Source organism: Myotis myotis, unplaced genomic scaffold, assembly GCF_014108235.1.
Source record: "Myotis myotis isolate mMyoMyo1 unplaced genomic scaffold, mMyoMyo1.p scaffold_m19_p_5, whole genome shotgun sequence".
Classification (NCBI taxonomy): domain Eukaryota; kingdom Metazoa; phylum Chordata; class Mammalia; order Chiroptera; family Vespertilionidae; genus Myotis; species Myotis myotis.
This window is the reverse complement of record NW_023416357.1, coordinates 892,822-917,607: the sequence shown is the minus strand read 5'-3', so window position 1 is coordinate 917,607 and position 24,786 is coordinate 892,822. Positions and strand designations below refer to the sequence as shown.

The 24,786-nt window shown below is 45.0% G+C and overlaps 1 protein-coding gene across 1 annotated transcript in view; it reads left to right on the top strand.

Moving 5' to 3' along the window:
* The window catches only part of DDX4 (DEAD-box helicase 4), a 35,327-nt gene extending 12,588 nt beyond the window's left edge, over positions 1–22,739 (top strand). Inside the window, exons 6-20 of the mRNA XM_036309464.1 lie at positions 1,661–1,762; positions 2,598–2,678; positions 4,265–4,306; positions 6,761–6,808; positions 6,915–6,962; positions 7,189–7,331; positions 7,932–8,084; positions 8,437–8,591; positions 11,422–11,551; positions 13,125–13,291; positions 17,039–17,184; positions 18,145–18,244; positions 21,213–21,483; positions 21,631–21,741; positions 22,383–22,739. Of these exons, the coding sequence (XP_036165357.1) occupies positions 1,661–1,762; positions 2,598–2,678; positions 4,265–4,306; positions 6,761–6,808; positions 6,915–6,962; positions 7,189–7,331; positions 7,932–8,084; positions 8,437–8,591; positions 11,422–11,551; positions 13,125–13,291; positions 17,039–17,184; positions 18,145–18,244; positions 21,213–21,483; positions 21,631–21,741; positions 22,383–22,469 (1,784 nt within the window). The 3' untranslated portion in view covers positions 22,470–22,739. The remainder of the gene's footprint in view (positions 1–1,660; positions 1,763–2,597; positions 2,679–4,264; positions 4,307–6,760; positions 6,809–6,914; positions 6,963–7,188; positions 7,332–7,931; positions 8,085–8,436; positions 8,592–11,421; positions 11,552–13,124; positions 13,292–17,038; positions 17,185–18,144; positions 18,245–21,212; positions 21,484–21,630; positions 21,742–22,382) is intronic.
* The last annotated feature ends 2,047 nt before the right edge of the window (positions 22,740–24,786 follow it).

Below are 24,786 nucleotides of genomic sequence, written 5' to 3'. Positions count from 1 at the left end.
GAAGTACAGAATTGGTAAAATTAAAACAAGAGCAAGGAAATGAAAAACCACTCAGTACTGGGGGGCGGGGAGAGAGTTCCAGGGAAGAAGTGATGCATTATGGGGCAAAGGTACCGGGGACCGTTTTAAACAGGGTAATGAGCCTGTAGGTTTTCATTTTAATGTATTTATTTTAAGCAAGCATATGTTTTATATGTTCTTTTTATACACACAAGCAATGAAATAAGTTAAGCCGAAAAGCAGATCAAAGGGGCTTTCTTGAAAAATTCTGACAGGGTTTCTTAAAAGATAAAAGGCACAAATAAACACTTAGAAGAATAAGGTGGGTATCGGCACTGATAGCAGCCTGTGGCTGGATTGAGAAGCGCTCTGTGAGGGAGGGAGGCGACAGATGCAGAACTGTCTGCCCCGGTTTATAAACAGGCTCTAAGCGCACACAGAACCCAGGATCAAGAACTAGCACCTGTAGAATTCTTATGGATTAGTTTCCTTAACCAGAAATAGTTCCAAGTTCATAAACTACATGATTTAAACATTTCCTACCTAGTTGGCTTCTTGGTTTTGAATTGATCTTGATCTGTCATAGGTGGGATCTCATTTTACTTGAACTGTTTCTACTGATTTTTTTTTGTATTCAGTTGAGTTAAAAATGTATTATTTATAACAGGAAGTTACACTGTGTGTGTGCCTATATCTCTGTGCTTTGAGTATCATGTTTGCTATTTCCTATAGGAGCAAATAGAGGCCCAGATTTATTTAATCTCTGCCGACTGTATACATCAGTGATGGCGAACCTTTTGAGCTCGGCGTGTCAGCATTTTGAAAAACCCAAACTTAACTCTGGTGCCGTGTCACATATAGAAGTTTTTTGATATTCGCAACCATAGTAAAATAAAGATTTATGTTTTTGATATTTATTTTATATATTTAAATACCATTTAACAAAGAAAAATTAACCAAAAAAATGAGTTTGCGTGTCACCTCTGACGCGTGTCATAGGTTTGCCATCAGTGGTATACATCCTGTTAGTGATGCAGTTGTGGCAACTTTCAGGATTTTAAGAGCAACCCTGTTTCCTTATGGTCACCTTTAGTTTTGATTCCCAAAGCCAGTAGTGGGCTTAAAAAAAAACTGTAGCCAAGTCTATTCATAGTAGGAGGGTTAAACATTATAGTCAAACTAGAGGCCCAGTGCACAAAATTTATGCACTTGGAGGCGGGGGAGTGAGGGGGTGGTCCCTCAGCCCAGATTGCGAGAGCGTGCAGGCCAGGCTGAGGGACCCCACTGGTCCATGATCGGGGCTGGGGAGGGACCACAGGAGGGCTCCAGGGTGTGTCCTATCGGTTGGAGCATCTGCCCCCTGGTGGTCAGTGCATGTCATAGCAACTGGTCAACTGTCCTCCCCCTGGTGGTCAGTGCGCATCATAGCACGTGGTTGAGCAGCCTTAGCATATCATTAGCATATTACGCTTTGATTGGTTGAACAGACAACCAGACAGCATATTAGGCTTTTATTATATAGGTTATAGTGTTTCTTCTTAGTGACTACTTGTTCGTGCCTTAAAATATTTAAAGTCATTGAATGATGCAAGGCTTAAGTTAAACTGTGTCCCCACAGCGTCTTTGTCCTGTGCTGTTCATGTGCGTGTTGCTGTTTTAGGCTTTCAGGATGGAAATGACTCAGAAGCTTTGGCGCCGCCCAGAAGAGGTGGACGAGGTGGCTTCCGAGGTTGCCGTGGAGGGTTTGGCCTGGGAAGTCCAAGTGAGTAGTGGGTGCAAATGGTGCGGTTCAGTGAGGAGGACATGATACAGACAAGGCCTGTCCCATGAGGTTGTTGGGAGGAGGATAGGATGGCCCAGCACAGGGGCGGGGCACAGTCACCTACATTGTACATCTATTACTTAGACACATGTGAACGCATCCTGCTTATGTAGGAGAGCAAGCATCTTTTCAGACGAGTGTGTGACTCGGCTCTTCAGTGATACAGTGTTATGGTTTTGGAGCCATGCTAACGTGGCTGACCTTACCAGTAGGCGGCCTTCTGGTGGCTCTCTCCCAGCCTGCCTTTCACAGCGTGGCTCCTGCCTCCTCCTCCAGCTGTCATCCTGGGAGCTGAGGTGTGGCCTTCAGAAGCTGCTGGGTTGCCTGTCTCTCCTAAGGGAGGACGAGCGGAAGTTTGTGATGATGCACTAGGTGTGCAGCTCATCAGTGACTCGGCACTTTTTAAAGTGGGGCCTGGGAGGAGCCCAGGGGCCATTCTGGAGAAAAGGGGACTGTGCAAGTTCAGGCGGGCACAGCGCTGCTTTGTGGCGGTGATTTAACGCTTGCAGGTATTATATTTTGACAAATCATTGACCCTAAATGCTTTTATGAAAATAAACATTTTGAGGAAGTAATTTGTAACTGAAGGAAATAATTTGTGGAGAAATCCTGTGTGCAGTACTTAAAAAACACTCAGGTGATTCCCGTTAAATTTGAACTATTTTACCCACATCTTTTAACTTTTGGCACTATAACATGATTTTTTCTTTTTACCCATGATTTCAAAACTTCCTAAAAGTAACAAGTCATCTAATTTTATCATCTACACATCTAGACAGCGAGTGTGAGCAAGACGAGGGGACGCCACGCACTGGCGGCCTTTTTGGATCTAGGAGACCAGCGTTTAGTGGCCCGGGTGAGAAATAGAATTCACTATTGAAAATTAATTATTCACCTACGCTTTTAGTTCAAGGGTTAGTAACCCTAACATATATGTTTACGTATGCTAGGTTGGCTCATGATTTTTTTCTGCTTTCTAGCTCTGTAGGCAAAAATACATGGACAGTTTTGCCTCTCATAGAATTTATACACTGAATTATTTCTTCTCTCTTATCTACCAGTTAATTTGAGTTATAAATTGTGCTTTTAATTAGAGGAAGGAAAATAAATTTTTCATTAGTTTCAAAGAAGGGATTCTGAGTTAGGGGATTTGAGGAGAAAATGAAATAAGAATAAAATTGTTGATGACTAATGTTCAAATGTGAGCACATAAACTGTGGTACATGCGGACAATGGATTATTACTCAGCACTCAAACAACATGAGGTACCAGGCTGTGAGGAAATATGGAGGAACCTTGAATGTCTATCACTAAGTGACAGAAGTCACTTGGAAAGGCTGTATGCCTCTGATCCCAACTCCCTGACCCCCTAGGAACACGGTGGCGTTTCGGGGGGCAGTGGGGAGGGCTGAGCAGGCAGAGCATGAAGGGTGCTCAGGCAGTGGAGCTGCTCTGTGGGCGCCGTAGTGACGGACATGCGCCCTTCCACGTGTGTCCAAGCTCACACAGTGGTCAGCACGGAGTGAGCCTGATGTCCGCTCTGGCCTCTGGGTGGTGAGGACGTGTCGGTGAAGGGTCTCAGTTGTAGCAGGTGCACCCCTAGGGGGGTTGTTGACAGTGGGGGTGGCCATGCATGCGCGGGGACAGGAGGAAATGGGAAATCCCTGTATCTTCCCTCAGTTTTGCTGTGAATCTAAAACTGCTCTAAAATGGAAGGTTTTTTTGGTTAATAAATCTTTATTGTTGAAAGTGTTACATATGTCCCTTTCCCACCCCCCCTTGCCCTCTCCCCAGCCTGTACCACCACTGGCTGTGTCCTTGGGTCATGCATCTATGCATATGAGTTCATGGTTGATCTCTCCCCCCTTCACCCTCCCCTGCCTTCCCTCTGGGGTCGGACTGTCTGTTCAATGCTTCTCTGTCTCTGGGTCTATTTTTGTTCATCAGTTTATGTTGGTCATTAGAGTCCACAAATGAGGAGTTCATGTGGTATTTATCTTTCTCCAACTAGCTTATTTCGCTTAGCATAATGCTCTCTAGGTCCATCCCTGCTGTTGCAATGGTAAGAGTTCTTTCTTTTTTATAGCAGCGTAGTATTCCATTATATAGATGTACCATAGTTTTCAATCCACTCATCTGTTGATGGGCACTTAGGCTGTTTCCAAATCTTAGCTATGAACGTAGGGGTGCATACATTCTTTCTAATGGGTGTTTCTGAGTTCTTGGGATATATTCCTAGAAGTGGGATCTAAACATTGAAGTTTTTAAGGGAAACATTCGGATGAGAAAAAGGTTTAGATGAACTGTAGACTTCAGAGGTGGATGGTCGAGGGACTAGGAGTCCTGAGTACGTGCTCAGGGTCTGATTAGAAATAGCTCTGTGGTGCGTGCGCTGGAGGGGGAGTGCTTTCTCTAAAGCATCTGCAAAACCATGTCTTCCAGGCAATGGCGACATTTACCAAAGCAGAGGTGGGAGTGGACGAGGTGAGTTTTTGTTTTTATTTATTTTTATTTTTATTTTTATTTTTATTTTCATTTATTTTTTGTTAGTTCTCACCGAAGGATAATTTTTCCATTGATTTTTAGAGAGAGTGGAAGAAGGGAGGGAGGGATTGGGGGGGAGGAAGAGAGAAGTGAGAGATATACATCGATTGGTTGCCTCCCACACACACCTGATGGGGGCCAGGGATCAAAACCCCAACCCAATGCCCTTGCCTGGGAATTGAACCCATGGCCCTTTGGTGGGCAGACCAATGCTCTAACCACTGAGAACACTGGCCAGGATCAAGGTGAATTTTTGTTTGGTTTCCCTATAAGTGGTTAAAATGATTGTAATACAAGTTTAATTTTTGAAGTTAATTGTAGCTGTTACTGCATTTATACACTTGGAGCATACATTTGCACAGCCTGTGTTTTAGAGTGACTTAATACTTAATGCTGTAGATGTATTTCCTTAATATGCTTACAGGGCTGTTTACTGAAGCTTCATTTATAGTAAGTAAAGACGGAAAGTCACCTAAAATTTATCAGCAAGTAACTCCAATAAGTAATAAAACCATGAAATGAAAGATCAGGGAAATACGAAAGATTGAGAAACTGTGTACAGAGCCTTACTGTAGAGCAGTGTGTTTTTTTCTTATGACGCGGTTTGGTTTGGTGGGGGGTGGAGTCCAGTGCACAGGACGTGGTGCCCGAGGGTGTTTCAGTCACGCCCTTCCTGTCCTGCACGAGGGCCACGCTCTCCCGGCTGTTAGGACAGTGGAGCTGGCTGGCCGTCTGGGAGCCTCAGGGTCATGCAGAGTCTGAGCATTCAGAGCAGCACCCTGCCCAGGCCCTGGAGTCTTGACTCTAGAAAGATTTTTCTCCAAATGCTCCCGTGCGGTGTGAAAAGAAATGTTTCGAGACCTTTCTGTGGACAAGTGTAGGGCTCCCAGGAAAAGGCTCCCTCCACACAGGGCAGCCTGTTCTGGGTTGTGATGTACCCTCCGCGGCCCAGAGGGGGCGTTACCTGAAGTAGAAAGGCCACAGGTGCACAGGGAGGCCCGGCTGCTCCTGCTTTTCCTCTGGGGTCTGGACTCCCAGGCCGGAGGTGGCCGCATTGTCAGCCCTCAGGAAAGCCTGGGTTGCCGGGAGCCGGTCCATGCTTGCTGTTTCAAGGGACCTGGCATATATGGCATACTGTTCTTAATATGTTTGCTCACCTTCTTGGCACTATGTGTTTTAACCAAGGTCTCTGAGAAAGGTTGTTTGCCCAGGTAGGGATTTTCCCCTGAAGTTAGGGAGGGAATAAAACCTCTTAACAAGTGCCAGGCGGGTAATTAATCACTTTAACTATGAACAATCATGCTTAAGCTACATAATCTTTACTCCCTGGAATGGAGATAAGAAACGCCCTAACCTTTGTAATAGAGATTGATAGGATTGAATCAACTGGTATAAATACAGATGTAACTAGACAGCAAGACACAGAACTTAGAACACAGAACTTAGAATACAGAGCTTAGAACACAGAACCTACAGACAGAAGAACTTCGCTGGAGAGAACATGGCAAAAGATCCTGGACTGAACCTGACTACAGAAATTGGCAAGAGAACCTGACTAGAACCTGGTGACTGAACCTGGCTGGAGAACCTGGACAGAACCTGGCTGGAGAACCTAGCGAGGGAACATGGCTACAGAACCTAGCTGGAGAACCTAGCAAGAGAACATGGACACAGAACCTGGCAAGAGGTCCTAAGCAGAACCTCTCTGGAGATCCAGACCAGAACTTGGCTGGAGATCCTGGCTGGAGATCCTGGCTAGGCTGCTGATCAACTGAACACTGTCTCCGTGTCCTTCCTTCTTCGCCGACTCCATCCACACCTTTGGGGACCCCTGGACCTGCTGGGGTTGGACCCCGGCACTGGGTCTCGCGTCTCCTGAGCTTCTTCTGGGGACAGCAGTCCCAGCTCCTTGCTGGGGAGTGAGGCGCGTCCTGGGTGAGAGCAGGGGAGAGGACGTTGACGCTGGGCCTGGGTGTCTGACTTTGCCCCTTGGCGGTTCTGCTCTCTGTTCGTTCCCTGTAATAAGTCATCACGTGAGTCCTGGGAAATGGTGGGACCTGGAGGTGCTGGTGGGGACACCCCAACACAGATGAACACTTACTTCCGTTTAGAAAATAAATCCCTTTGCTGAGGGACATAGGAATTAGAGACATAGCAGCTTAAACAAAAAAACAGTAATATTTAACAGAGTCATCTGCATAAAACCAGCATTTTGAATACAAAGGAAACAAAATGCTCAGGATTCCACGTATCTTAATTGTCTCAAGTATTATTTGTGCGAAAGGACTTTAAAGAGGTCTGTCCGTTTTTAGAATGTTCTCTTTGAAGACAAGCAATGAAGATAAAGATGGGTACCGCCTTTGTCCTGATTGTCACTGTGGGTTTCCTTCCTAGGGGGCTACAAAGGGCTAAATGAAGAAGTCATCACAGGCTCTGCAAAGAGTAAGTGTTCCTTGAGATGAGGTGTTTGATTCTTATAGTGAGAGTTCTTTCACCCCCCAGTTTTAAAAAAAACATTTATCTCTTTTTGGGTTTGATTCCCTTTAAGATTCTTGGAAGTCAGGAACTGAAGGAGCAGAAAGTGATGACACTCAAGGTACATTAATTTTGTGTGATTCACAGAATGTGTATTGCATTTTAATAAAAACGCAGAATATTTAAAAGCGAAGTTAACTTTTTAAACTTAGAAATTAAAACTTTAATGCTAAATATTGAGAAATTGTATAGTATTTAAAGTTTGATTTTGCCAGTTTTTGTCTGTTTCCCTCTTACTTTTCTTCTGGTCCTGTAATGGAGATTCTGTTTATTATTTGAATTCCAAGGACCAAAAGTGACCTACGTCCCACCTGCCCCACCCGAGGATGAGGACTCCATCTTCGCACATTATCAGACAGGCATCAACTTTGACAAGTACGACAGTATTCTCGTGGAAGTGTCCGGACACGACGTTCCACCAGCAATTTTGGTCAGTGATCATTATCCCTGTATTGACTGTCTCAAACTGTGGTTTCAAAATATATGGCACATTCCTTTAAGTCGATACTAAGGAATACAAGAATTTCATCTTAGTCAATAAAGGGTTAGGAAATTCAAAACCATGTCTACCACCTACATAGCGTTAATTCCTGTGTTGAAAGAGAGGCTCCTGATTTCACACTCACCTCCAAACCAGGTGCACCTTTTACTTACATTTACTAAAAAGGATACTCTGTAGAGTCAAGATCTCTGCTTCCGAAGTATTTGAGAAAGTTGGGTTAGGGGAGTGATTTCCTAAGGCAGGTGGGACCTTGTTGATTAGCAGCCCTTGTTACTGATCAGTTATTTGTGCCTCACAGGTTTAAAGGGGGCAGAGAAACTGCCTTTAGAACCACTGTCTCCTGGAACTATTCCTTATGCAATTGAGTAGTGATGCAGGTTGGATAGTACTTTGAGTGGGGCCGTATTAGTAAAGTAATTTTAGTATGTAGAGTGGAATTTTAAAAAACTGAAAATGAATTCAAATGGAATGTTTATGGAATGATCTGCAGTTGATAAATGGAAATGAATCACTGCCCCTTTCTTGTAGACGTTTGAAGAAGCTAATCTCTGTCCGACGCTGAATAACAACATTGCTAAGGCTGGTTATACGAAGCTGACTCCTGTGCAGAAATACAGCATCCCTATCATACTCGCAGGGCGAGACTTGATGGCTTGTGCTCAGACGGGATCGGGAAAAACTGTAAGCCACTTCCCCACGTGTTCTGCCCACACTCGAGTTAAGGGTTTTTGAACTTTGGTTCTTCCCCAAAGAGCTTGAATCTTTTGTTGGATTGAAGGTTTGAAGATGATTTCAGTGAACTGTCGTAAATACTGTACTTACATTTTTGCTTCTGGTTTCTGCTCTTAGTGGGGTGTGCGTAGTTCTGAAGAAAGAATTTTGAAGTGATTTTAGACTAGTGTTGCAGTTAACAGATGTTTAATTTTTCTAGGTGTGTTCAGCTCCTTCTGGAACATGGTAGTATCTAAACCAAAATGATTAAGGGTGGAAGAGGATGCGTGGTAATTTGTCAATTATGCCCTTTAACTTGTAGGCAGCATTTCTCTTGCCAATCCTGGCGCACATGATGCGTGACGGCATCACCGCCAGCCGCTTCCGGGAGCTGCAGGAGCCCGAGTGCATCATCGTGGCCCCAACCCGAGAGCTCATCAATCAGATCTACCTGGAAGCCAGGAAGTTCTCTTTCGGGTGAGTGCGTCTGGAGGCCCTCACAGCAAGCGTTTTTTAAGAAGACTTTCTCCTCTGCTTGGGGGAGAACTCAGTAGCACCACAGTCGTGTAACTTAATCCAAGTGTTCTTCTTCCTAATCTTGTTTATGGAATCCCTGCTTATTTTTATTTTTAAAAAGAAACATGCTTATGAAAACTTAGACGATAATAGAATAAGAAAGTAAGGCAGTCCTCGGGTTATGTCGGACTCGACACACGTTGTTTTGTGGTTACATCACTATCTCCCATTTATAGTATTTTTTAAAAAGTTCTGTCGTTTCAACGTATGTACAGTGGGGCCTTGACTTATGAGTTTAATTCCTTCCGAGACCGAGCTCATTAAGGAGCTTGTTAAGGAGCTCGTTAACTCAAATTACTCTATCAACTCAATGCAAAAAATCGGCCGAGAGACAGCTGGTATCTCAAAAAACTCGTTGGTCGGGACACTCGTAAGTCAAGGCCCCACTGTACATATGTGCGGTAAGTTTTTTATTATTTATTGGCCACAAGTAAAGGTCAGGAATTGTTATCTCTCTTTTAAATGTTTTCACTCTCTCACTTCATTACTGCTGTGTCTGTGCTCCATGGGAGAACGTAGGTGCTCGAATAGGTGGGCTCTGACTACGGCGAAAATCGCTTACGTCTCTCCGTAGGAACGGACCTCCCACGTAAACGGAGGACCTGCTGTAGTGAGCCTATTGGCGTATGTTCTGGTAATTTTTAATTTAAAAAATAAACTTCAGGTGTTCCTAATTTTCTCCTCTTTTACACATAAACATGGAAAACTGCTTATTTCATTATTAGACCTAATTTTTAAAGACTTTAAAATTACCTATGTGTATGTATTTTACTTCCCTATTTGGGGGTGTTGGAGTTGTTTCTAATTTGGGGCTACTATAAATAAAGCATTCCTATAACCATTGTGTGGAACTCTGTATCTGGTAGATTACTTGCCTCCATTTCATTTAGTTCTTTTTCTAGATTTCTGCAATTCTTTCATTTGGGGCATATTTCTTTGTCTCCTCATTTTGGCTTCTCTCTGTGTTTCTGTGCACTAGGTAGAACTGTTGAGTTTCCAGTCTTGGTAGGATGGCCTTAGTGGTAGGTCCTGTGGGGCCCAGCGGCACAGTCTCCTTGACCCCCTGGGCCAGTTCTGCAGGAGTGTCTCTGGTGTAGGCTCTGTGGGCCTCCTGTGGGAGTTGAGCCTTGATGGAAATACGGTGCCTGTGGGCGGTGCAGTAAGAGGACTCGACACGGGCATTGGCGGCTGTCCCTCCAGCCCTCAGCCAGAGCCACACAATGTGGTCTGTCCCCGTGTGTCTCTGGCAGCCTCCCAGCCTCCGTCCCTTCACTGGAGCCCAGAGTGAGTGCCCACAAACGAGCATTTGTGCATTGTTCCTTTAAGAGGAGCCCTGGGTTTCCAGCTGCCTTCTGTCTCACCTGGACAGGTAGAATCCCTGCTGGTTTTCTTTTTTTAAAAAAAATATATATTTTATTGATTTTTTACAGAGAGGAAGGGAGAGAGACAGAGCGTTAGAAACATCGATGAGAGAGAAACATCGATCAGCCGCCTCCTGCACATCTCCTACTGGGGATGTGCCCGCAACCCAGGTACATGCCCTTGACCGGAATCGAACCTGGGACCTTGCAGTCCGCAGGCCGACACTCTATCCACTGAGCCAAACCGGTTTTGGCATCCCTGCTGGTTTTCACAGCCAGATGTTATATGGGCTCCTCTTCGTGGCTCTGGTGCTCTTGGCTGGGGACCCCGGTGTGGGGTGTGACCCTCACTCCTAAGGGGGAACTTTTGCAATGAGACATTCTTCCTGGTTCTCAGCCGCCACGTGGGAGGGCCCAGCCCTTCTTGCACCTCCCCCTCCCCACCAGTCTCGGGGTCTGTATCTTTGGCTGTCAGGCTTCTGTTCAGCTGCCCTTAACTTGATGCTCAGGTTGGTGGGTCTGTAGTTCAGTTGGAAGGTTGATGTGGTCATGGGAGGAAGTGAGCAGTGTCCACCTGCTCTGCATCTTGCACCTTCTCCACATGTGCCTTTCAGTCCTCGTGACAAATGGTGGCCTGCTCAGCTGGCGCCACCTGTGATCTTAAACGGTGTATGCTGTAGTGTTGCTTATTCTAGAACTGGCCCCTTTCTCTTTATGAAAGCACATATTCCTTTGGATGGATGGACTGTAATTTTGAGTTTTCTATTGTTAGGTGCTTTGGTAGTTTTCAATCTTTCGATACTAAAAACAATGTTGGCACTGAATCTTATTATACAGTCATCTTTGCCTGTAATGGGGACATATCTGAAGGATAAATTCATGTGTGTGAACTTACTGGAACAAAAATACATTTTTAAATTTGAATATTGACTACAATTGTGAAATGGGTGGCTTCAGTTTTCCCCCTCGAGTGCCAGTTTCCCTATGGTCTGCCTGACTGGTGTTATCACACTTGAGGGGAAATGTATTAATCTTCATTTGTTTTCCTTTTAGAAATAATGTGTAACTTTAAAAAGGTTTAAAGGTTATTTGTGCTTTTAATGAATCATTTCTTCATGTTTTTGTCCTATTTTTGTGTGGGCAGTGGTGGTGTTTATCCTTGTTTTTGAAGAGCTCTCTTTATCAGATCATAACAAAATATTTTTCCATGGTTTTTCATTTGTTAACCTCTTCCTGGGAAGAATTTAATTTTTTAAAGGTTGTTGAATGTATTAGGTTTTGTCTTTATGGATTTTGCTTTACATTTTGTTAGATATAAGTGTCTAATTTTTAAGTAACTAGAAAATAACATTTCTTTTTCTTGTCAATAGAACTTGTGTAAGAGCTGTTGTCATATACGGGGGAACCCAGTTTGGGCATTCAGTTCGACAGATAACCCAAGGCTGTAATGTGTTATGTGCCACTCCTGGGAGACTGATGGATGTCATCGGTAAAGAAAAGGTAGGCCCGGGGGCGGCTGTGTGGATGAATTAAGTGTTGTGTATGGGAATGGCGACAGTGCTGTAGAGATGGAGGTGTTTGTTAGAGTACCATCGATAACCATTCCTATGGGAGGCCCCCTCACATTTTTTTAATGTGTTCTTACCTCCTTAACAGGAGATAAATACTAGTTCTCATTTCATACTTGGGAAAACAAACTCAGCGTGATCATGTTATTTATTTAAAATCCCCTAGTTAGCTCTAGTAAGTTAATAGGGCTAGGGTAGAATCTCGATCTGATTTCAGAACCCGTATCCTATACCCAGCCACCCTGGGAGACAGATGTGATAAACGCTTTTCTCTAGTTTCATCTATGTCTGGATGAAATATTTTTCCCCCTAGAAGAAGCCTTTGATGACAACAATTTTGTCTCCCATTTAAGTGTGGGAGCGATAGTAACCAGACTCGTTAATTTTCTAAGACTTTAGGAGATTTTAGGGCCATGTCCGTACTTTAGGTTTGCACATACCACACTGTTACATCTCTAAACAATACTTTACGTTCACTTTCATGAACGGGATTTGCTGCTTTTTTTTTTTTTTTTTTTTTTTAGCTCTTCTCTAAAGAGGTTACTCAAAACATGTTTTTCTGCATCAAGGCACTTCTCTTAGAATACTTACTAAGAGTATGCAGAGGGGGGAGGGATGGAGGGGATTGGATGAAAGAAGAGGAAAGGATTAGCCAAAGAACGTGCTGTATATGCACAGCCCATGGACACACACAGCTGTGTGGTGATGGCCAGCAGGAAGAGGGGAGGGGCCAGGGGGAGGTGGGCCAAGGGGGGTTGGAAATGGGAACATCTGCAATAGTGTCAACAATAAAAATAAAGTTAAAAAAGAGCATCCAGAAAGGTCCATCTTGATCTGTCACTAAACATGTCCCATGGTGGTACCGAAGTCATCCGTTTCCTGTTTGTAAATGTGTGCTTCTCTTTATAGCATAAATGTTCAAGGTCAGAGGCGTTTCCCAGTTGTTCGTGAGTGGTTAGAGAATGGAGAATTTATTCAGGATTTGAAAGAGTTAGAAAAAAAATTGCCATTTAAAAGACATTTGTATTTGTCATTCTGTTAGAAATTTTTATTTCTCAAGGAATCTGACTTTATCGGAAAACAGTCTAGATCTGTGCTGTCCAATTTATTATTCATGTGTCTATTTAACTTCAAAGATGATTCAAAACTTAAAATTCAGTTTCTCAGGCACACTAGCCACAGTTCAAGTGCATATATAGCGACAGTGGCCGTGGCTGGTGTGTCAGGCAGCGAAGATGCAGAATGGTCACGAGAGTGAGGTCTGCTGGGCAGTGTTGGTCTAGATATTCTGGTTTTAGTCATAACTTATAAAATGTTTACAACATTATAGATAATGGAGAACTGAAATAAACAGTGAAGTATTATCTAAGCATAACCATTCTCATTGCATTGATTTCTAATCTTCATCCTTAAGAAAATATTAATAGTTGGAATGTGTAATATTTTAGTTTAATATATTAACTAGTGTGCATTCTCTGCTCTAATCTTTGAAAATACCCATAAAGATTGGTCTTAGACAAGTCAGATATCTAGTTCTGGATGAAGCTGACCGCATGCTGGATATGGGTTTCGGACCAGAAATGAAGAAATTAATTTCCTGTCCAGGAATGCCTTCAAAGGAACAGCGCCAAACCCTTATGTTTAGTGCAACTTTCCCAGAAGAAATTCAAAGGTTCATTTTTTTTTTCTTAAAGATAATTGTAATGTACATACATGCTTTTATAGAAACAGAAGCAATATGAACATTCTATTTTTTGAAAAATATTTAACTTTTTTAAGATTATGAAACAGTTTTAAAAAGTAGATGTATTCCTAAAAAGTGACCATAGTTTTCATTGTTTCTTACCTTTGTTCTTGGCTTTGCATTAACCTCACATTTTATTAAAATGTGTATGTGTGTAGTATAGCACAGCACCTAGCTAGGATTTAGTAAGTTCTTACTAAATTAAGTTGTTTTTATAATTGTCCCTTTTCTTCAAATCAGTTATAGAGCTTGGGGGAATTGGTCTTGGGTAGAAGATGTGCCCACCAGCTGTTGACAGATGTGGCCTGGTGAGTTGTGAGCCAGGAGGATCCCTCTAGTGTGCGACTCTGCGTTGGGCCTGCTGGTCCCTTAGCCACGCGAGCCTACAGCGCCCAGGCAGCAGTGTTAGCTCCTCGTTCAGCTGTTTGCAGAGGCGGGACTGTGCTCTCCTCGGGAACCGACCTCCAGACCTGCCGAACCTGCTGTGGGGCAGGAGGCACAGGTCCCTCGTGCGTCTCTGGAGTGATGGGATGGGCCTCTCTTGCTTGCGTCCCTTGGTGCCCAGGCCCATTCACCACAAAGATCCTGATTCGAGTTCCTGTGACTGTGGCGTGATGAGGCCACAGGCCTCACAGAGGGTCTCTTCAAGCCGGGCACTGGCTGTCTTTCCAGGGGACAGGCAAGGGCGGTTCCAGCTCCTGCCAGGGTGGCAGCTCTGGGTCCAGTGTGATGTGACTGTGGGCCGCCTGTGCTCTGCAGAGGGCCCTGGTCTGGTAGAAAGTTGCGTGGGGCCACAGGCCTTCGGGCGGGGCTGGCTGGCAGTGTCTTTCACTCATCACATGTTCCGTGTCTGTGTGTCTACCCTGAAATAGGAAAGTATTTGGGTATCAGCCAGCCCCAATGGCCATGTGTGCCCCATCGGGCAGCAGTGTTTGCTGAGGACCTTTTATGTGCCATGTTGGATTCTGAGCCTGGGAACATACAGTGAGTCGGGTGGAGTCCCTGCTCATGGGTCGTGTGTATCATTCAGTCCCTGACTCCTCGATCGCGTCACTGACTTCCGCCTGAGTTCGTGCTACTCCCTTCCGTGCTCACCGAGGCCTTGCAGCATCCATCTCACTGGCTGGCACCTGCCGGTAATGTCCAACCTATTGCCCGTATCCCTGGTCTCTTTCCTGAGCTCCAGACGCTCAGATCTAGCCTCTTAGTGGCATTTTCCTCTTGGATGGATTACCAGCAACTCCTGTTCCTCATGTCCAAAGCTGACCTCTTCTTCAGCCTCCTCCTCCTTATTGGGATCATGGTCTTTTTAAGCCCAAATCCTTTGAATTATGTTGAATCCTCCTTCACATTCCTTTATGTCACTGCCCTTGAACAATACTCAACTTGGCAGTTATCCCTAAAATGTTTCAAATCTGTTAGTTTCTTCTGTTTCCAGCCGTAATTTAGAGCCTTTTCAGTTTTCCTTTGCTTGTTGGCAGTAGCTTTCCAACCTGCCTCCCTCCCTCAGCCCCACTTTCGCAGTAGAGATAATTCTGAAATGAAGTCTGACCCTCTTGGACATTGGTTCAGAATAAACCCTTGCGTGTCTCCCATCCCCACAGACTGTAACAGCTTTCAAATGCTCACACGTGACCGTCGGCCTCCCCTGCCACTTGCTTACCTGGAATCATTTGTTTCTGGTCTGTGAGCGGTGTCCTGTGGCTGGACAAGCCGCATCCTGTCCTCCTCGGTATTTGTTCTCATTTCTCCTCTCCTTTGGCATGGAATGCCTTGCCTTATTACTCTTTCACATTCTTACTTGCTGCTTCCTCAGATCAAGCTTCAAACTCGAAGACTCTTCTAAATAGACATCATTTTAAACTGTTTAAAACATTGTACATTTATTGGAATGCAAGAAGTGTTCAGTAGATGCTTTTGTAACACTAGATTGTTATATAAACTAGAGGCCTGGTGCACGAAATTTGTGCACTTGAGGGGGGGATATTCCTCAGCCCAGCCTGTACCCTCTCCAATCTGGGACCCCCTTGGGGGATGTCCGACTCACAATCCAGAACTGCTGGTTCCCAACCGCTCGCCTGCCTGCCTGCCTGCCTGATTGCCCCTAACCTCTTCTGCCTGCTAGCCTCATCACCCCCTAACCACTCTCCTGCCAGCCTGATCGATGCCTAACTGCTCCCCTGCCAGCCCGATTGCCCCCAACTGCCCTCCCCTGCAAGCCTGGTCCCCCTCAACTGCCCTCCCCTGCTGGCCTGGTCACCCCCAACTGCCCTCCCCTTGCCAGCCTAGTCCCCCTCAACTGCCCTCCCTTGCCAGCTCCATCACCCCCAACTGCCCTCCCCTGCAAGCCTCATCACCCCCAACTGCCCTCCCCTGCTGGCCATCTTGTGGTGGCCATCTTTGACCACATGGGGGCAGCCATCTTGTGTGAGGGTGTAATGGTCAATTTGCATATTACTGCTTTATTATACAGGATACATTAAAATACTATATAATTAAAATATGTGAACATTAAACTGGACATTTTAAAAGTATAGTAATTATTTTTATATAAATCAATGTGAGCACTTCAGAAGCAGAGACCGTCATATTCATCTTTGTGCACCCAGTGCCCAGTCCCAGGTGTGCCTGGCGCAGGTGCTCACGTGTGGTCAGTGATGAGGAGGAGGATGGGCAGGAAGAAACTTTGCTCCCAGTGCCCAGTCCCAGGTGTGCCTGGCACAGGTGCTCACGTGTGTTCAGTGATGATGAGGAGGATGGGCAGGAAGGAACTGTGCTCCCAGTGCCCAGTCCCAGGTGTGCCTGGCTCAGGCGCTCACCTGTGGTCAGTGATGAGGAAGAGGAAGGACAGGAAGGAACTGCAGATGCCGTCAAGGTTTATGGATGAGAGGGTGCTTGCTGGATGGAAGTAGATCAGAAGGAAGCTCTTCTCTTCTCTCTGGTGGGGAACAGATGAGGGGAAAGCACAGCAGTGATTGGTGAAGGTCCTGGGTGCGCTGAGTTTGCACTATTTTCAGATACTCGAGGAGGCAGCTAGAGAACAAGGGGGAGAGAGGGGACTGAGATTTGGACCTGCCCTTCATTCCCCAGACGCAGCTGTGTGACTGCCTGGCCCCTTCTCCAGCTCCCAGGTCTCGGGGTGACCTTGTGCCTGTCAAGATGCTGGTGCCGAGCTATTGGGCGAGCAGCCTGGCCTGGCCTCTGGGCCCTTATCTTGCTTTTTGGCCCAGTTTTGTTCAAGTATGACTTTCTGTGCATCACGACGTGACACGCACTGACCTATGGTCTGGTTTGCTCCTAAGAGTTCGTTTGAAGTTTAGTAATTTGATAAACAGTATTTTCCGTGATAAAAGCAATGAGCAAAGAACAGAATTTTTGCATAAACTTACATTTCAGTGGAGCATACTTTTTATTGTACACACATTTTACAGTTTTGCGTGGTCAGCACATGCAGTTGGAATTACTATGTCCATTATTTGACACAAACTTTTTCACTAGTAGTTATGTATTTTGCAGAACCTTAGTATTTTATATTGATCTTTGAAAGTAGTATTTGGATGGTATAAGTATTCACCTTATATTGTAGTTGTTATGATCTGTCTTGCAGGATTTCAGCAGATATTTTGCATATTAATGGAAGAGGTTAAGTGAAGGAATAATCTTTTGTCTTTCAAGGATGGCTGGGGAGTTTTTAAAACTGAACTACTTGTTTGTTGCTGTTGGACAAGTGGGTGGAGCATGCACAGATGTCCAGCAGACGGTCCTCCAAGTGGGCCAGTACTCCAAGCGAGAGAAGCTGGTCGAGACCCTGAGGAACACAGGTGCCGGCATTGGTGTGGTTATCTGTTATGATTCTGATTTTTTAAAGCTACTCTTAAGGATTGTTTGGTATGAGTTTTAATAAGTTTATTTTCATTCTTTTTCTAAAGCTGTTTTTATGATTCAGTTTTCTGTGTAATTATATAGGAGTATAGTCCTTTCTCCTCCATAAAGGTTAAAAGTAGGAAGGATTTGAGACTTTGCTTAACAGTATTTGACTAAAAACTATTCCAGCAGAAAAATAGGGGGTTTTTGTTTGTTTTAGAAAATAGAAAAGCTTAGTAACATATTTTTACATCAAGCTCTACTCCACCCCAAGTGAGCTCTGCTGTATTTCCAGCTCCCCGTTTTTGCTTCCGAAGGCCTCCTGTGTTCATCGATCGGAAGCATTTTAGAGCTGGAAGGGACTGAAAGACCCGACTCTGCTTCTTCAGAATATACTGCTGAGAAATCAGTTCCCTTCCCCAGAGCAGCTCTTAGGGAAGGTCATCCACTGCATCTCTTAGTTTGAGGGAAGAGCTGCAGGCTGTACCTGGAAACAAAACTTCCAGTGGGGCGCGTTACAGGCTGCACGTCCCCCTGCCCCCCTCCCCCACCCTTCTCCCGTGTAGTAGCTCGCTCTCAGTTTGAAGGGAAAGAGGCAGAAGAAGGCAAGAAGCCATCTGATTTCCAAAAATGAGCAAGAGAAAGAAAGCATTTTCTAAAGGTGTCTGGTCTTTATATACAGGGTGCTCCTCAAAAACGCATACGGTGCACACTTTAACGGCTGGTTCAAACTGGATTTCTCTCTCCCCCCAGCCCAACCCGTGAGAGGACATTTGCGTCCCGGGTAGCGACCAGGCCGGTTGGTCGAGGTGCTGAGAGTGAAGTGGTGGATGAGAAGGTTTCCTACCCACCTCCCTTTCCTTTTTCTGAGTTTTTGGTTTGAATGTTAGTCATAGTTCCATTGTCTTTCATTGTAGGTGATGAAAGAGCAATGGTCTTTGTTGAAACTAAGAAAAAAGCAGATTTTATTGCCACTTTTCTTTGTCAAGAAAAAATATCAACAACAAGCATTCATGGGTGAGTAGATTAATACCACTTCCTGGGAGGGAGGTGGTGTCTACTTGCCATTTGTTCAGAAACATGAGTCTATATAATGAATATGATAGAATCCTAGGATTCGTGTTCAGAATTCTCAAAACCTAAATATTATTCTTCATCTTCATATCAAGGTTTTATTAGAACTAAGTGTCAGGGACGAGGGAGGTAAGGCCTGTCTTAGGGCTCCTCCTCCCCAGGAGTGGGGCCTCCTCTACGGACCCCTGCGGGCCCGGTGCTCAGAGCCAGGGCTCCCTCTGCCGTCTAATCTCCTTGGCGCACTGCGTGCTTACAACGCGCTAACATGGCTTGTTGGTCCTTCACTGGTACATGTAAAATGTTATCAGAGACTGCGTAGGATGCTGAGGTTATACTTTGTCAGAAACCTGTATTTTTTAAGAAAGTATTCTAATCAAGTCGTCGTGTTTTTCCCAAGACTAGAAAGATTATTAATAGAGATTAATAGGTGAGACTTGGCATTTGTCATCCAAGTTTACAGTCTGACTGTATGTCTTAGCTGTCACCCCATCTGCAACTGGGGATGGTGTTCCAGCCTCAGAGTATGGTGGGAACTGTGTGACACGTGGTATGTGAGAGAACAGTATGTCATATGTAGCTCGTATTAAAAAGAAATGTAGGGAGAACCAAGATGGCGGCATAGGATAACGCCGGAGTTTGCTGCCTTGAACACCTACTTCAAAAGTGAAACTAAAAAACGGAAAGGACATCACCCAGAACCACAGGAACGCTGGCTGAGTGGAAGTCCTACAACTAGGAGGAAAGAGAAACGCATACGGACACTCAGAGGAGGCGCAGTGCTGAAGTCAAATTCTGAGGTGCGGAGTGCGCGGAGCGGGCTGGCGGCGGAGGGCGCGGTTGGCGTTTTCAATCGGGAGGGAGTCGCAGACTCTGAGCTCCAGATCCGGGCGAGTCTTTAGGGACCCAGACTCAAACGGGAGAAGCGGGACTGTCTGGCTTCGGTCAGAGCGAGTGCAGCTTTCTCTCCGAGGTTTGCAGCGGGTGCTGGGACTCAGAGAGGCAGAGCCCCTGGGGACAGGACTGAGAGCCGCCATAACTGCTCTCTCCAGCCCACCCTGTTGATCCTGTGCGACCCGCCCCGCCCAAGCCCTGCACACAGGCATTTGCCGGATAGCCTCAGGCAAAGGCTAGATTAGCACCTCCCTAGAGGACAGAAGTTCTCTCACTGCAGACACAGCTGATTCTCATAGCCACTTGGCCTGGAGGTCAAACCCTCCCTGGTATTAGCTACAACAATCAAGGTTTAACTATAAGACTGCGCACAAAGACCACTAGGGGTGCACCAAGGAAGCATAACAAAATGCGGAGACAAAGAAACAGGACAAAATTGTCAATGGAAGATATAGAGTTCAGAACCACACTTTTAAGGTCTCTCAAGAATTGTTTAGAAGCCGCCGATAAACTTAATGAGATCTACAAGAAAACTTATGAGACCCTCGATGTTATATTGGGGAACCAACTAGAAATTAAGCATACACGGACTGAAATAACGAATATTATACAGACTCCCGACAGCAGACCAGAGGAGCGCAAGAATCAAGTCAATGATTTGAAATGCGAGGAAGCAAAAAACACCCAACCGGAAAAGCAAAATGAAAAAAGAATCCAAAAATGCGAGGATAGTGTAAGGAGCCTCTGGGACAGCTTCAAGCGTACCAACATCAGAATTATAGGGGTGCCAGAAGATGAGAGAGAGCAAGATATTGAAAACCTATTTGAAGAAATAATGACAGAAAACTTCCCCTGCCTGGTGAAAGAAATGGACTTACAGGTCCAAGAAGCGCGGAGAACCCCAAACAAAAGGAATCCAAAGAGGACCACACCAAGACACATCATAATTAAAATGCCAAGAGCAAAAGATAAAGAGAGAATCTTAAAAACAGCAAGAGAAAGAAACTCAGTTACCTACAAGGGAATACCCATGCGACTGTCAGCTGATTTCTCAACAGAAACTTTGCAGGCCAGAAGGGAGTGGCAAGAAATATTCAAAGTGATGAATACCAAGAACCTACAACCAAGATTACTTTATCCAGCAAAGCTATCATTCAGAATTGAAGGTCAGATAAAGAGCTTCACAGATAAGGAAAAGCTAAAGGAGTTCATCACCACCAAACCAGGATTATATGAAATGCTGAAAGGTATCCTTTAAGAAGAGGAAGAGGAAGAAAAAGGTAAAGATACAAATTATGAACAACAAATATGCATCTATCAACAAGTGAATCTAAGAATCAAGTGAATAAATAATCTGATGAACAGAATGAACTGGTGATTATAATAGAATCAGGGACGTAGAAAGGGAATGGACTGACCATTCTTGGGGGGGGAAAGGGGTGTGGGAGATGCGGGAAGAGACTGGACAAAAATCATGCACCTATGGATGAGGACAGTGGGTGGGGAGTGAGGGCGGAGGGTGGGGTGGGAACTGGGAGGAGGGGAGTTATGGGGGGGAAAAAAGAGGAACAAATGTAATAATCTGAACAATAAAGATTTAATTAAAAAAAAAATGTAGTGTCAGATGTTTTTACTGGTATTAAAAATAAATTCACGTGTGTCTGCAGCTGCCTTTACTACTGAGCCGAGAGGCAGAGGTGTAGGGAGAAGCGAAGTCTGTGGGACAGTCTGTAAGGGACGTCAGTGAACGCTGCGTGTGGGTGCGTTGAGGGCTGTCAGTGCTTCTGGCTTTATGAGGCTCTTACATTTTGTCTGAAAACCAAAGGGCTGTGAGTAAGGGAGCTGTGTTGTGTGGAAGTTGAGACTCTGAAGTGTATTTTGGAAATTAATCACCACCCTCTCCCAAATTATAGACTTTTTAAAAAAGAAAAAAAAAAAAATTCACACGTCACACTTGAAAGGCTCTCCTTACAGTTTTTGTCAGAGCTGTCCTAAAATACGTGCTTTCCTTTCTTCCAAGGGACCGGGAACAGAGAGAGCGAGAGCAGGCCCTGGGAGACTTCCGCTGTGGGAAGTGCCCCGTGCTGGTGGCTACTTCTGTAGCTGCCAGGGGGCTGGACATTGAAAACGTTCAGCATGTGATCAATTTTGACCTTCCCTCCACCATCGACGAGTATGTCCACCGCATCGGGCGCACCGGCCGCTGTGGCAACACCGGCAGAGCCGTCTCCTTCTTTGATCCCGAGTCGGACAGGCACTTGGCGCAGCCGCTCGTGAAGGTGCTGTCGGATGTGAGTGTCCCGTCTTGGAGCTGCGCCGAGTGTTCTCACCTCAGCGGGGCAGTCGGCGCCTCACACGCAGGGGCGTTCACGAAAGCGGAGGGCAGTCTTTGAGGCTGCATCGGTGCCTGTGGCTCATGAAGTGCATTTGTTTTAAAGGCTCAGCAGGACGTTCCCGCGTGGCTGGAAGAGATTGCCTTCAGTACCTACGTGCCCGGCTTCAGTGGGAGCAGCAGAGAGAGCGTTTTCACATCGGTGGACACCAGGAAGGTTGGTGAGGGCAGCTTAGACGGGGCTGTAGTCGCTCCGTGGAATATGTCTGATACTGAGACATCCCGAGAACCGTCAGCATTTACCTGAGCCATTATTATTATACCTGAAGGTTACCGTAATATTTCTCTAAAATTTCATATATATAGGTATATTTGGTGTTAAAGGTGCAGAATTAACATCAAGGTTTATACTCAGAAGTCCCCCTCTCCCCAAATGTGCTGGCATTTTAAATTCTAATTTGGTATCTCTTGAACTTCCTGTATTTTGGGAATTCTTGCCACATTATTACTAAGATACAGTCCTAGAGACATGAGTTGTACATCTTTTCTGAGGTGTCAGTTTCTAGGCAACAGAAACAGCATACGAATCATGAAATAGTTGTGCGTACTCATTGGTGTCAGAGCTTTAAGTTTCTCCATTTGCCAAAACTATTGGCTTGAAGTGTTTTCCTTGACTTCCCAGGTGGAGCTGGGCCTTATCCCCAGAGCTGGGTCCTGGAGACTCATGCTACCTGCTCTCGTCTGGGCCTGTGGCCTAAAGCGGTCAGAGCACTAACAGTCTCTCTCTCTCTCTCTCTCTCTCTCTCTCTCTCTCTCTCTCTCTCTCTCTCTCTCTCTCTCTCTCTCTCTCTTTTAAAGAATTTCCGTGGCAAGAGCACTCTGAGCACGGCAGGCTTTTCCTCCTCACAAATCCCGAACCCAGCAGATGACGAGTCGTGGGACTAAAGCCACGGCAGCCTTCAAGTTCTGACAGAGTTTCAATGCAGAGAAGCAGTTTTGATTTGAGTTTTTAACGGAAGTGTGAAACCCAGTACTTGTACCTCCTGTCGTTCTGTTCTTACTCCCGCCCTTGAAAACCCCTCACCGACCAGTTATGTGAGATGCTAACGCTACAGCTTTGCAGCTACTGATGCAGACGGTGTTGACTGGAAAGATTAAAGCATTCTAAACGCCTTGCTTGCTTCTAGTGTATTCTTCAGGGATTGTAGGCATGTTTCCTGTCCAAATGCTAACTGGGTCTCAGGCTGGTGTTTATGACCCTATAATAGGCAGCAGTGTGTGTGATGCGCTTGGTGAGAGATGATTGGGCTCAGTTTTCCTTACAAGGAGGTTTGACACAAAGGTGTGTCCCTGGAACGGGAGGCAGAAGTGACAGCAGGAGCCTCTGCCAGCAGCTTCTCGTCGTCAGAGGTGCGATGACTGCAGTTGAGTGTGTGCAACGTGAGCTCTGTACTCAGTGGCCAAACAATGTGTGTTCGTGTCCTGTGCAGATTGGCCTTGAAAATACAGGCTGAGGCCGCGCCCTCTGAGCTTGGCCACCGCGCTTTCCTTTCTCAGTTGCATAGCATAGTTTCCACTCCTCTTTTGAAATTTTTGTTATGAAACCAGTGAAGTGAACAAAGTCATCTTATATAAATTAAATATTAATATATAATATACACTAATACACTGATGTAATGATGAAAACCATTCTTTGAATACAAACTATATCAACAAAAAACAATGTTCCTTCCTGCCATAATTAATCTTTTGATGTTTTAAGATTAATGAGGGAAACAGCCCCCTTTTCACTTGCCATTATATATCTTAAACTTACTATGTCTAGGAAGTTCTTAGATCATTGAATGAATGAACCAAAACATTAAGGCATAAAGCAGTGAGATGTAAATAGTAGGGAGACAGAAATGATCTGTTTTGAGTGTATGTTATTGTTCACTTAAATCCAAAGCAACATGTCCTCAACATATATCTTGTTGTAGGAATTTGATTAATAAATGAGATCACATATGAAAAGAGGGATATTCAACAAGATGTTAGGATTACTAGTGAGATGCCTGCCACATACCACATTCAAAATAAATTTCATGTGAATTACAGGAAACCTACAAAAATACAGTTAAATATTAAACCTTTGAATTGTAGGTGAGAGTTGATTGTAAGCTCAAAGGACAGAAATCATGAAGGAAACAATAATTTACTTAAATAAAAAGAGTAAACAGGCAAGTAAAAATCATACGTGACTCCAGCGGGCTGTCGGTGTGAGTCTGTCGGTGGCTGTGTGGGAACCCAGCAGACACATGGGCAACTCAGGGAAGTTCCACTGTAAAAATGCGGGAAATCACACACTTCATCTCACTTCTGGAAAAGGCGGCGGGGCGGGGGGGGGGGGGGTGTTTGCGTTATTGTAATGTCTCTTAATTTTCCCAGTTTGTTTTGTTTACAGAGCTCATTTACAGGCCATTTCTGCCTTTTCCATTTCCTCAGAGGGCTTCTTGGTCTGATTGCTCTAAAAGGCTTTTTGACTCCCTCGATGTGTCACATTACCACACATAACTGCATTGCTGAATCACAGGTCAACATGGGAAGAAAAGAATGCGCAACCCACCATCATGGCAGCCCGATGGCAAGTGGCCCCGTGTCGCTTTCCTTTCCTCAGTCTTTAAGAAAATATCAGAGGAGCAGACAGATAGTTAGAAAGTGAAATGTGATGGGAGGGTTAGAACGAAGCCGTAGGCTCCTGCCCCTCCCTTTCTCAGTTGCTGGCCCACATCCCCTTCACCTGCCTTCACCGTGCCTGTGGTCACCATGTTTTACTGTCTCACCAGGTTTAGACTTCTGTTGGCCTTATGTATGAGATGTCAATATGTAACCCACCTCTCCTTAGTCACTTCCTATTTTCTCTAGTTGTATTGAAATACAGTTGACATACAGCACAGTGTAAGTTGAAGGCGTGTAGCATAAATGTTTGTGAAATGATTACCGCAGTAAGTTTAGTTAGCATTCATCCTCCTCATACAGATACAAAAAAAGGTAACACAGCCCCGGCCCGGTGGCTCAGTGGGTTGGGGCGTTGTCCCACACACCAGAAGGCGGCAGATTCGATTTCCAGTCAGGGCACATACCTAGGTTTCAGGTTGATCCCGGTGGGGCACGTTCAGGAAGGCAACTGATAGATGATTATCTCACATCAGTGTTTCTCTCTCCCTTCCTCTCTCTTTCAAAATCAATGAAAGACATATCCTCGGGTGAGGATTAAAAAGAA